We start from the raw sequence: 12,751 nt of genomic DNA on the forward strand, positions 1-12,751 counted from the left end.
ATGTACTACATTTTCTGTATTTATAATAGCCAGAAGCTAGAAAGAACCCAGATGTCCCTCAACAGAGGAATGGATACACGAAATGTGGTACATTTACACAATGGAGTGTTAAACAGCTATTAAAAACAATTAATTTATGAAATTCCTAGGCAAATGGATGGACCTGGAAGGCATCATCCTGAGTGAGGTAACCCAATCACAAAAGAACTTACATGATATGTACTCACTGATCAGTGGATATTAGCCCAGAAACTTAGAATACCCAAGATACAAGATACAATTTGCAAAACATATGAAACTCAAAAAGCTCCTTGGGTACTTTCTCTAGCTCCTCCACTGGGGGGGGGGGGGCTCTGTGTTCCATCCAATAGCTGAAAGTGGGGAAAAGCCTCAAAGATATGGGCACAGGGGAAAAATTCCTGAATAGAACTGCAATGGCTTGTGGTGTAAGATCGAGAATCGACAAATGAGACCTCATAAAATTGCAAAGCTTCTGTAAGGCAAAAAGACACTGTCGATAAGACAAAAAGGCCACCAACATATTGGGAAAGGATCTTTACCTATCCTAAATCAGATAGGAGACTAATATCCAATATATATAAAGAACTCAGGAATGTGAACTTCAGAAAATCAAATAACCCCATTAAAAAATGGGGATCATAGCTAAACAAAGAATTCTCAACTGAGGAATATAGAAGGGCTGAGAAGCAACTAACAATATTTCTGTTTCTTACATGCTTTCTTACTTTTTGTTTGTTTGTTTGTTTGTTTTTTGTTTTGGTTTGTGAAGACAGGGTTTCTCTGTATAGCCCTGGCTGTCCTGGAACTCACTTTGTAGACCAGGTAGCCTCGAACTCAGAAATCTGCCTGCCTCTGCCTCCTGAGTGCTGGGATTAAAGGTATGTGCCACCATGCCCGGCTGCTTTCTTACTTTTAAAATGAGCTTTTACAGATTTATTTTCTCAATACTGAAATGCTGACATTTTTTTTTATTTATTTCATAAACTAATTTTAAGATTGGGTGGCAGCAGTGGCACCTGGGTCAGGCCTGACCCAAGTGGATTAGGAGGGAGGTGGTGGAGGAGAAGGGAGTCAGTGGAGGAGGTAAGATGGCAGCATCCATCCTGCTGAAAGTGTCAATGGCATTTCTGGGCAAAGCCTCTTAAACAGTAGCTGACCTCTCAATACACATGTGTTCCCTTGATAGCAGTGGCAGTCAGCTCAGCCAAGTTAAGACAGAAGTAGGCAAGAGCCAGGTGCTCTGAGGTTAGTCCATAATGTTTTCCCTTCTCCTTTCTTCTTGCCCTAAGAATGGTCAGTAGGTGTTTCAGAATCACATACTGAATTTGGAAACCTTAGGGCTGTTGGGAAAACCGTTTGCAGACTCAGAAGAAACACATATAGAAAGACCCGGAAGAGAAACATGGAAACTTTGTCCCACTCCGGTAGCCACACAGAAGCAGTGAGAAGAAACCCAGAGGTGATCTGAGTAAACCCGATGTCAGGGAGACTGTCTTTCTCTGGTTAACATCTTACAGGACATATTAAAGGTGCCTCCTGTCTTAAATCTCAAACCAAATCATTCTGTGTGTAGAACTGGGGTAGAAGTATGTCCCCTTCCTTCCTTAATCATGTAGCAGAGAACTTGCATGCTGCCATTTTATTCCTCGGTTGGGAAGCCGCAGTTTTTTTGTCAATATGTTAAAAAGTAGGCAACTAGAAAGAAAACTCTGAGAGTTTATAACCTCATTGAGTGGTTTATGACCTTCAGTCTTAACTGACACACCATAGGATTTCTGGCCCGGGGCTGGGGGAGGTATAAAATAGGAATTGTAATGCCCTTTAAGGAGGTTCTAACCAGTTTCATTTTTCTTTTTTTCTTTTTTTATATTTTTTATTACATATTTTCCTCATTTACATTTCCAATGATATCCCAAAAGTCCCCCATACCCTTCCCCTCCCTACTCCCCTACCCACCCATTCCCACTTTTTGGCCCTGGCATTCCCCTGTACTGGGGCATATAAAGTTTGCAAGTCCAATTGGCCTCTCTTTCCAGTGATGGCCAACTAGGCCATCTTTAGATACAAGATGCAAGAGCTCCGTTGTACTGGTTAGTTCATATTGTTGTTCCACCTATAGGGTTGCAGATCCCTTTAGCTCCTTGGGTACTTTCTCTAGCTCCTCCATTGGGGGCCCTGTGATCCATCCAATAGCTGACTGTGAGCATCCACTTATGTGTTTGCTAGGCCACAGTATAGTCTCACAAGAGACAGCTATATCTGGGTCCTTTCAGCAAAATCTTGCTAGTATATGCAATGGTGTCAGGGTTTGGAGGCTGATTATGGGATGGATCACCGGATATGGCAGTCTCTAGATGGTCCATCNTTTCGTCACAGCTCCAAACTTTGTCTCTGTAACTCCTTCCATGGGTGTTTTGTTCCCAATTCTAAGAAGGGGCAAAGTGTCCACACTTTGGTCTTCGTTCTTCTTGAGTTTCATGCATTTAGCAAATTGTATCTTATATCTTGGGTATCCTAAGTTTCTAGGCTAATATCCACTTATCAGTGAGTACATATTGTGTGAGTTCCTTTGTGATTGGGTTACCTCACTCAGGATGATGCCCTTCAAGTCCATCCATTTTCTTAGGAATTTCATAAATTCATTCTTTTTAATAGCTGAGTAGTACTCCATTTTGTACTTAAAAGACAGCTTAATTCCGATTTTATCAAAGGTGTTTTCCGTGAGTGTATGCATTGCAGTTGTCTTCTGAAGTAGTTAAAGAACATCTAGAAGTACTGAATGGTATTTATGGTAAACCACGTCCTCATTCTAGAACTGTACAGTGTGGTCATCTCAGAGGCCTGTGTTCATGTCTCCTAAGGCAGTCAAATGGCTAATAACTAAGACTTTTGCTATTTATTTATCAAGGCTCTGCTAAACTTGTCCCTTAGGTCCCAATTCCAAATGTCTTTTATCACTCAGCAGAGTGGAGTTAAAGCTTGTCTTGACATTACAGATGTCTCCAACCCTTGCTCAAGAAAATGTTAGAGGGTTCCCTCCACGACCCTTGAAGTCTGGTTCCCTATCCAGTGCTAATGTTCCCGCCCACAGGAAAGCACAGGGGACACAAGTTCCTTCCATAGTTAATCTTTATTACATATTGATGAGGAAGACAAAGAGCCTCAGAAAAGGTGTTGCTTTTTATACCCCCTGGGGTGACGTGTCAATGCCTGACTGGTTGCTCACCCACGATCTCATAGAAATGCCTAGGGGTGGGCAAAGACTTGGCGCGCGCATTTACCCTTGCACATGCACACCATAACTTGTTCTATTGTTTAAGTGGCATAATGCACTGCGGAAGTCAGCGCCATCTTGTGATGGCAAGTGTTATAGCGGCTCCACACATCTCCCCCTTTTAGTTTTATTAAAACAAGGCTGGTCTAGGCCTCTTCAGTTACGTCCATCTGCTGTGGCCCCTGTTTTAGGCCGTTCCTCTAATGTCACAGCCTTACCCATTATCGGGTAACCCTATCACCACTGGACGCATTGTCTTAGGTTGTTCTGTGCACGAGGAAAGTTGCCAGTCTCGGGATACCAGAGTGCTGCGTGACAATAACTGCTAAATAGCCTAGGGTGAACTCTCCAAAAGAGGCCAGCCAAAAAATGAATTAGTGGGGTTTTGAGTCTCTCTCATCCCAGCGCAATGGATCTGCAGATCCATTGGGTGCAAGGGCAGAGAACTCAGATGCCAATTAAGTCTTAAGCATGGATAGCCAAATTTCAGGGGAGGCCCCTTGTTCAATGGCCACAAGTGCTTGAGTGATTACGACCTTGTCACGTTTCTGTTGAGACCTGAGCTTGCAGACCAACCAAAGCATGGACACTAGGCCACAACATAAGGCTGCACCAAACAAAACAACTCCCACCCAGTCTTTAAAATAAAAAAAATAATAATAAAAAATGCAGAGGTAAGCCAAGAGGTGAAGTCTCCAAGGGTCACTGGTTCCACTCTGGTTCCATTAAGGTTCAGGATCTGTGTCTGCAGCTTCGTCTGCAAATTTTCCAGCTTCTGTGACCTGTTCCCCTTCAGATAATTTGATAAATCTGTACTTTTAATAAAAGAGTCATTAGTATACCTAACAGGAGTAATGCACATATGTAAAGTTGATGCCATACAACTCATGTGTATGATATCTATCATCTGTTCCACATTATGTTGTAAAATATCTACTATTTGATTCACTAATATTAATCCTGAGGCAATATGAGAATCCACGCTTTGCAGGGTAAGCAATGCCTCAGACATTTTTTTCTGTTATCTGACTTATGGTATCAGCAATATTGACTTGATAGGCCATAGCAATTCCTGCAGTAACCGCGGATGCTGCAGACACTGCAATGGCAGTAACAATGACAGTGCTTGATACTTGGGATGGCAGCCTTGATTCTCTGGTTGTTTGTAATTTGGTTATTCTTCATGGGAACGTTGAAGTCTACTCTCATGATTACTCTTTTTTCCCATAAGATCCACTTTGTCCAGAGTCAACTTAGCAGAAAGAGCCATCTTGATGGTATGCACAACAGCCTCTTTACTGCTGCTGGGAGGCTGGCTTGGTGGTGATTTTTAACGCTTAATCTTGGCCCCGCCTTTCTTTGTGAGTTCAAAGTATCCTGCACAATTGCCATTGGTAGAATTTGAAAGGAAATCCAGCTCTGTGATTGGTTCTCCATCCTGTCTATCTTGATTTGGAACGTTTTGCCTGGTACAGACACAAACTGCCAGCCTAGAATACTAAACAGTAAAACTGAGAGCTTGGGGTTAGAGTTGGGAAATTAGAAAGCCTTCAAATAAGTATCAAAAGGCCAGATTGTTTTTCTCCTGTCTTTTGTTTCTATATCCTCTTTCAAATCAATTAGAAAATAAAGCATACCTAACCATAAGATTACCAAAAAGAAGAAAACAAACAAACAAACAAAATCCCCATAATTCTTCCCCACATCCAATCTCTAATTATAATGAGTAAAATCCTCTGCAGTACAAATAATGAATATTTGAAAAGAAAGTACTGTTTTTGTTTTGTTTGTAGTCCAAGGCAGCATAATACAAGTCTTTTATCCTTGATAAATATTTCTGCTGAGGTCATGAACTGCTATTAGACTTTGTGATATACTCTAGTTTTGAGTAGGAATCATATATTTTTTGTTACCTTAGTTTATTCTTTTAATTTTGTTCATCTATCTATCTATCTATCTATCTATCTATCTATCTATCTATCTATCTATCTATCTATCTGTCTATTTTTAGACTTCAGTGAGAGAAAGCTTTCTGGCTTCTGTGGGAGAATAGCCCGGAAGAACATCTCAGTTCTTTCAGATTCAGAAGGTAGGCCATTATGCCTTTTATTTCTTCTTTGTTTTGCTTACTCCTTGTATAATTTAGAAACAAAATATAAAATATGTGATACTTGAGTTGATGTCTTCTACAGGAAATGAGAATAAATAAGAAAAAAATTTCAAAAACCCACTATGGCTGGTTGAATAATGAAACTGGTACAGTGTCTCTCTAGCTCTGCTTTTTTTTGTTCAGGATTTCTTGGGCTGCCTAGGACCTTTGGAGTCACCATGTGAAAATTTGCAGGTTTGTTGTTCTGTTTCTATGATGTCTTGTGCATTTTTTATGTGATGGCATGGTGTCTGTAGGACTACAACAATATTAACTATACAAGTCTGTGAATGTGGAAAGTATTTTCATATTATAATGCCTTGCTCATCTCTTAGTTTCCATTGTTGAGGTATTTTACCTTAATTTTATCCTACATTTTATTTGTTTGTTTGTTTACTTATTTATTTATTTTTGAGGCTATTGTGTCAGTGTGCCATATCTTTCAGTATGTTGTTATTGCTGTGTGTACAGGGTACTATTTGTAAGGTAATTTTGTGTCCTATTTTGCTATAATGTTGATAATTGCAAAATATTTCTGTTGGAATTTAGGCATCTAAGTATATAATTGAAAAATAGTGATAATGTGACCTCATTTTCTATTTGTATACTTTTAGTTTTCTTCTAGTCTTATTGATGTAGCTGCTGCTTTAAGCACTATGTTGTAAAGGTGTTAGGATAGTGGACAGCCCTGTATTGTCCCTGATGGAATGATATAACTGGGTTTTTCTTCATTTGGGATAAAGTTAGTTTTGGTTTTGTCATATAAAGCTTTTATTATATTGTATGTTCCCTCCTGCCCTACACTTTCTAGGACTTTTCGCATGAAGTCTTGATGGATGTTGGCAAAGGTCTTTTCTACATATATATTGAGAAGTTAAAGTGATCATTTGTATTTTAGTAATTTATATGATTTATTCCATTTATTTTTATGTGTCTTTAATCAATCTACATCTCCTGAATAAAGTCAAATTGATCCATGCCAATGACTTATTTGACATGTGCCCATATTCAATTTATAATGAGGGTATTTACAGTACTCATGAGGAATATTGACCTCAATAAAAAACAACAACAATAATATTAAACATTATTATTATTATTAATTATTCTAATAATTATTATTTTATCCTGTAACATCATATATCATGTAACATGTATCATGAATTATATATCATATATTATATGTGATTGAATATATCATGGTTATATTATATTATATATAATATTCTATTATATATTTATTATGCATATTATATGATATATAATGTATGTGTTTAATTATATATGGTAAATAATTTAATTATATATATTTGGTTATATAATGTATTATATTTTTGTACAATTTATATTAATTGTATAGTATAATATAATACTTAATGTTATATATGTACTAGAAGATATATGATTTTATTTATAGTATATTATAATATATATAATATATTATGTATAATTAGAATAATTATTTTATTCTCTGTTTCCTTCTCCCTACTTATCTCTAATCCTCTCTTTCTCTTTCCCTTTCCCTTTCCCTATCCTTTTCCCTTTCCCTTCCCCTTCCCTTTTTCCCTTTTTCCCTTTTTCCCTTTTCCCCTTTTTCCCTTTTTCCCTTTTTCCCTTTTTCCCTTTTCCCCTTTTCCCCTTTTTGCCTTTTTCCCTTTTGCTTTCCCTTTCCCTTTTCCCTTTTCCCATTCCCTTTTTCCCTTTCCCCTTTTCCCTTTCCTTTTTTCCCTTTCCCTTTCCCTTTCCCTTTCCATCTCCTCCTTCTCCTCCTGCACCTCTGTGATTTCTATACCTGGCTTCTGTACTAGAGTTATATGGACTTTGTAAGAAAGTTTTGATAGTGGTTCTTTTCTCTCTCTCTCTCTTTCTTTCTTTCTTTCTTTCTTTCTTTCTTTCTTTCTTTCTTTCTTTCTTTTTTTCTTTCTTTCTTTCTTCCTTTATTTCTTTCTGTTTCTGTTCCATTGTTTCTTTGTTTTGTCATAGACTTCCTATTACCTTGTCATCTGTTCCCAATTATTATAGCTGTGTTTCTGTTTTCACATTATTTAACTTTGGTATTTGGTTGAATCTAGACATTCTAAAATAGTAAAATATACTTTTTTTTAAAGGAATACTTTATACTACTCAATGTTTCTTTAGTGTTTATGGTAATGTCTCCTTGAAAATCTCTCATTCTGTTATTGTGGATCAACTTTTCCTATTTTTCTGGTTAACTGAACCAAGTCGCTTTCTATGTTATATTTTTAATTTAAAAAACTCAAATCTTTATTTCTTTAAAAACTAGCTCAGAGATTCATTGATTTTTTTTGGTAACGTTTATTTCAATAATTTATGCTCTGATTTTATTACTTCTTGATGCCTACTGGACTTAGCTTTGGCCTGTTCTTTCTTTTTCCAAATTTTTTTAGTTGCATTCGGAATTAATTTGTTTTTAGTCTATGCAATATTTAGAGACACTTAGAAGTATGAATTCCCCCTTAGGACTGCTTTTAATCCACCTAAGGATTTTTTTGGGGGGTGTGTTTTGCTTTTATTTTCATTTTGAACTAGAGAAAAGTTTTAGTATTTTTGTGACTTCTTTTTTAAAAATTTATTCATCATTCAGTAATGTGTCATTTAATATTCATGAATTTATATAATTACTAGAGCTTTGTTTGCAGCTGATTTAAAATTTTTAATGCATATATTTATATAGAATGCACAAAGTTATGCCAGTTTATCTGAATGTGTTAAAATTTGCTTCGTGTTCCAAGATATGGCCCATTATAAATAGACTAAGTAAAATGTACATGTTTATGTGTTTCAAAAAATATTCTATAGAAATTTGTTAGGTCCACTATCATATATGATGCTATTTAGTTCTGATGTTATTGTCTATTATTTTTCTACATGACTTTTCTTATAGGAGAAAATGGAGTAATTATATCACCTATTATTGTGTTGTTGTTAATTTATGTACTTCATTTCCACTAGGACACTTTTTAAAGTCTGTATATAACTTTTTATTAATGTTATGCTTAACCATTGGGTACTGTTGACGCTTTAATAAAAGTCTTATTTTCAAAATATAGATAAAATAAGGGGCTTGATATTTTTCTAGTAGACAGTGTTTTTAAGACACTGGCTCAAGTGACAGAAAAACAGGGGTTTTAGATCTTCACCAGAATGCTATAAACATGTATTGGGTATACACATTCCTAGGGATTAAATATATGATAATCTATATCTCAAAGAGCCTGTTCTGAAGGCATTTGATTGGTTGATTGATTGATTGATTGCAAGTGAACAAATGGAGAGCACATGGGAGGGACTGGAGAAGAGAAGAGAAGGAAGAAAGAAAATGATTTAAAATATAGTAATACGCTTTTGATGAAGCTTGATGCCTGAGCATTTGGTTCATATATGTTTAGGAGTTCAATCTCTTTTGCTTAATTGTTACCTTGTTTAGGATGAACTGTCCTTCTTCAGTATGATTTGTTTTATTTTAATGTTTGCTTTGTCTAGTACAAGGACAGAGGCACCTGATTGCTTCCTGATCCTTAGAATCCTTTTTTTTCCTTCATATTTTCTCCTTAAAGTAGTTCTGTTCTTTAAAGGAAAGATAAGGCTTTGTAGAGAACAAAAGGATGCATTTTGTTTTTTAATTCATTCAACTAACCTGTCCTTTTGATTGTAGGATAGAGGCCATAACTATTCAGTTTTTTTTTCCCAAAGTACCTGTGTTGATACTTGTCCATTTGATTTTTCTTTTTATTTTCCTTTTTCCTTTCCTTTTCTTTTCTTTTCCTATCTTTTCTTTTCTTTTCCTTTCTTTCATTCTCTCCTTTTTCTTTTCTTTTTTTTTTCTTTTCTTTTCTTTGATAGTCTTTCTTTGTTACAGGCCTGGTTGTTCTGAACTAGCTTTGTAGACCTCGAATTGAATACACAGAAATTTCCTGTCTCTTCCTCCCCAGTGATGGGAATAAAGGCATACATCACTTCTTTCTTTCTTCTTCTTCTCTCTCTCTCTCTCTCTCTCTCTCTCTCTCTCTCTCTCTCACTCACTCTCTCTCTCTTTCCCCCCTTCTCTCACCCTCTCTCTCATATTTATTTATTTATTTATTTATTTATTTATTTATTTATTGTGCATTAGTGTTTTGCCTGTATGTTTGTTTGTGTAAGGGTATCAGATCCCATGGAACTGATGTTACAAACACTTGTGAGGGACCATTTGGTTGCTGTGAATTCAACACAGGAACTCTGCAAGGAAACTAGTGCTCCTAACCACTGAGAAATCTCTCTGGCCCCTTCTTTAAAATTTTATTTTAAGTATATTCTGTTTTGATTTTATTATCGTTCTCCTCCCTAAAATTCTTCCAATTCTCTCTGATTCTCTATCCACTCAAACATCATATTGTTTCTCTCCCTGTTACCCCCAAAAAGACAAAGATCATAGAGAAAAACAATTTTCTCCAGTGGAATGTTACTGGATGTATTAACTGCAGTCTAGCACAGGACACATACTCAGAAAGTACTTGGGAAATACAAAATAGACACAATGTTCTTGGGAGGAGGGTAGCCATTTTGTTTTGTTTTGCCTTGGTGTTTTGGATTATTTGTCTTTTTCCTTTGGTTTTGTTGTTGGTGTTCTTCTTGCTGTTGTTTGTTGTTGCTATTGTTTGTGTTCTTAGTTGTAATTTGTTTTTCAGTAGTTATAATTTCATCTATTTTCTTTTTATTACCTCTAATCCTTACTTATTCTTCTCAGTCTGAAGTATTATTTCAAGCACTCACTCTAGGTCTAATTTTGTGCGCATGAACTCTTTTGCTTTATCATAAATTTTTATTTACTTTTTAGCTATTGAGGTATGTTTACTGAGGACAGGAATCTAGGATGACGCTCATAGTGTTTTAGAATATGAAATAAATTGTTCCAGGCTCCTCTTAATTTTGTAGTTTCTATTGAGGAATAACCCAATCATTTGATGAGTTGTCTTTTATATTTGATCTAGGTTCTTTATTTTTTAGCTTTCAGGATTCTCTCTATGTTCTAAATATTGAGTGCTTTAAATATACTATTTAGTGAGTATCTCACTTCTGCTTTTATCTACTTGTAGTCATGAGTGCTTCCTGTGTCTGTATGAATATGTCTGTCTTTAATTTAGAGTCTTTAATCTTGTTGAAATTGTAGTCTATGCCATTGATTTGTGATTTTTCTTTGTCTTCAATGCCTATAATTCCAAGATTTGTTGTTTACATAGTACACATTTTTTTGCACACTTCTTTCATCTATGTGTGTGTGTGTGTATTTAATTTCCTATATTCTTTGCTTGAAGGACCTAATTCTTCAGTGTTTTTTCCTCTAAATCCTGACATTCTGTCATCTATCTAACCCATTCTACTTTCCTTCTCCTGATCTTTTGTTAGTTTCTTAATCACATTATAAATTCAGGGGGGGTTTCTTTCTCTTACTGAATATAGTTTTAAAATCCTGAATTATCTTCATCATTTCATTTGTCAGAATATTCGTTGCTTGTTTGTTGGGTTAGTTAGTTTTGACATGTTTGTTCATGTCTTCTCTAAAATTCTCAAGGTTTTTATTGCTTTTTGATTTGTACTCTTAAAAAATTCTTTTTCGGAAATATTTCTATAAGACTAGTGGATCTGGGGGGATAGGGTGTTGGTACTTAGGCTGCACATATTTTGTGTTTGTATTGAGACCAGGGAATGTAGATTACTTTCATTGGTTTTATGCCTGATGTTATATTCTATGGTACTTCAGAATTAGCCCAGGCTACAGGATGTCCAACTAGGATAACTGAATATGAATGTTGAGAACTTATGAATGTGCTAAGTTCCACAGTGCTCACCAGACTGTATGGAGGATGTGTGACCTGGCATAGGTCTATACATTCTATATAGCATGGTAGAGTAATGTGAGGAGTATTTGCCAAACTGGATTCCCTATTAATTATTAAATGAGATATACATTGATTAGAATAAACACTTCTGAAGGCTGACAACTTTAATGTAAATAAATAATTAAGTAAAAGATATCATAAATATTAAAATGTCATATTGGAGAAAGCAAAGCCCAAATAACCAGTCTAAATAAATACTAAGAGAAGATTAATATACCAAGATTAAGATTTATTTTTTTTCTAAAGCAACAAAGGTCATTGTCTCCTGAACAAGCAAATTCTGCTCATTAAGGTATATTTTATATCATTCTTAAAAAAAAAAAAAAAAAAAAAAACAACTAAAATGTAAATGGTATTTTAGAGTTTTAACCACTGATTATGTTGAATGTGAAGAATAATGAATAGTGAGAAAAAAATAAAAGACAATTAATGTGAATTTTCTCCAGAGAGAGAGTTAAGTAGGTAGAGCTACAAAAGATGACTGACTATTACAAAGAACTATATGTTTTCTATTCCCTTACTTCATTGTGCTCTTGGAACATTAGTCATATGAGTTTTAGTGACTTTAGTCATACAGACAATGTATAGTCATGGGCTAGATTTGACTCCATGAATGTGTCACATATTTCAAATGTCAAGGTCCAAGGTTATTATCAATTTTGTTACTTTAAAATATTTGGGCTAAATGATTTCTGCAAAATAGAAAGAAATAGAAGAAGAAACACAATCTTTACCATCTGGAATTCTTTAAATGTAGTAAATCTATACATTCTTGGTGGGATGTGATAATCCTCACTAGAGAGTATGATCTTTCTCAACTTGGTCCCGGCAGCTTGTACAGGAAATTTAATGAATTTTGCCTTAACAGCAGCATGTAGGTAGGCAATATTTTAGAAGAAATGGATTTTTACAGATGCTTATCAGACGTTTACACCAAGAAGCCATATCCATATATTGACAACTCTTGGCTGAAATAAAGAAAAAATATTCATTGATTTATTATTTTTTTCCTCTGTTAATGGCAACAAAATAATACTTATATGAATTGGAACAGGGGATTAAGCAAATTAGTGGATCTATTTTAAAGTGCAGCTTTGTGTAATTGATTTCTTTACTCACAAAAGCTCAAGAAAATTAAATTGAGTGGTTTTGTGTAGAACTGGGCTATCTAGATGGATTATGCTTAGGAGCCTTTGATATTCTTATGGAGAAACTTGTTTTGGTATTCACCATACATGTGGGGGAATATGACCTCCTGTACCTTCAGTTTCAATGCCTGTTTTTGTTCTCCAGGGTAAACAAGAACGAATGTGGTACACATAAACACATGAACATAAATGCAACCAAATAACCCCATTAAAAAATGGGGCTCAGAACTGAAAAAAGAATTCTCACCTGAGGAATACT

The 12,751-nt window shown here is 35.4% G+C and overlaps 1 protein-coding gene across 1 annotated transcript in view; it reads right to left on the reverse strand.

Annotated features, from left to right (window-relative positions):
• Window positions 1-12,205: 12,205 nt before the first annotated feature.
• Window positions 12,206-12,751, reverse strand: part of LOC110284058 (cysteine-rich secretory protein 3-like) — a 47,753-nt gene continuing 47,207 nt past the window's right edge. The window contains exon 7 of the mRNA XM_021149647.1: window positions 12,206-12,312. Coding sequence (XP_021005306.1) covers window positions 12,206-12,312 — 107 coding nt within the window. The remainder of the gene's footprint in view (window positions 12,313-12,751) is intronic.

Source organism: Mus caroli, chromosome 17 (genome assembly GCF_900094665.2).
Source record: "Mus caroli chromosome 17, CAROLI_EIJ_v1.1, whole genome shotgun sequence".
Lineage (NCBI taxonomy): Eukaryota > Metazoa > Chordata > Mammalia > Rodentia > Muridae > Mus > Mus caroli.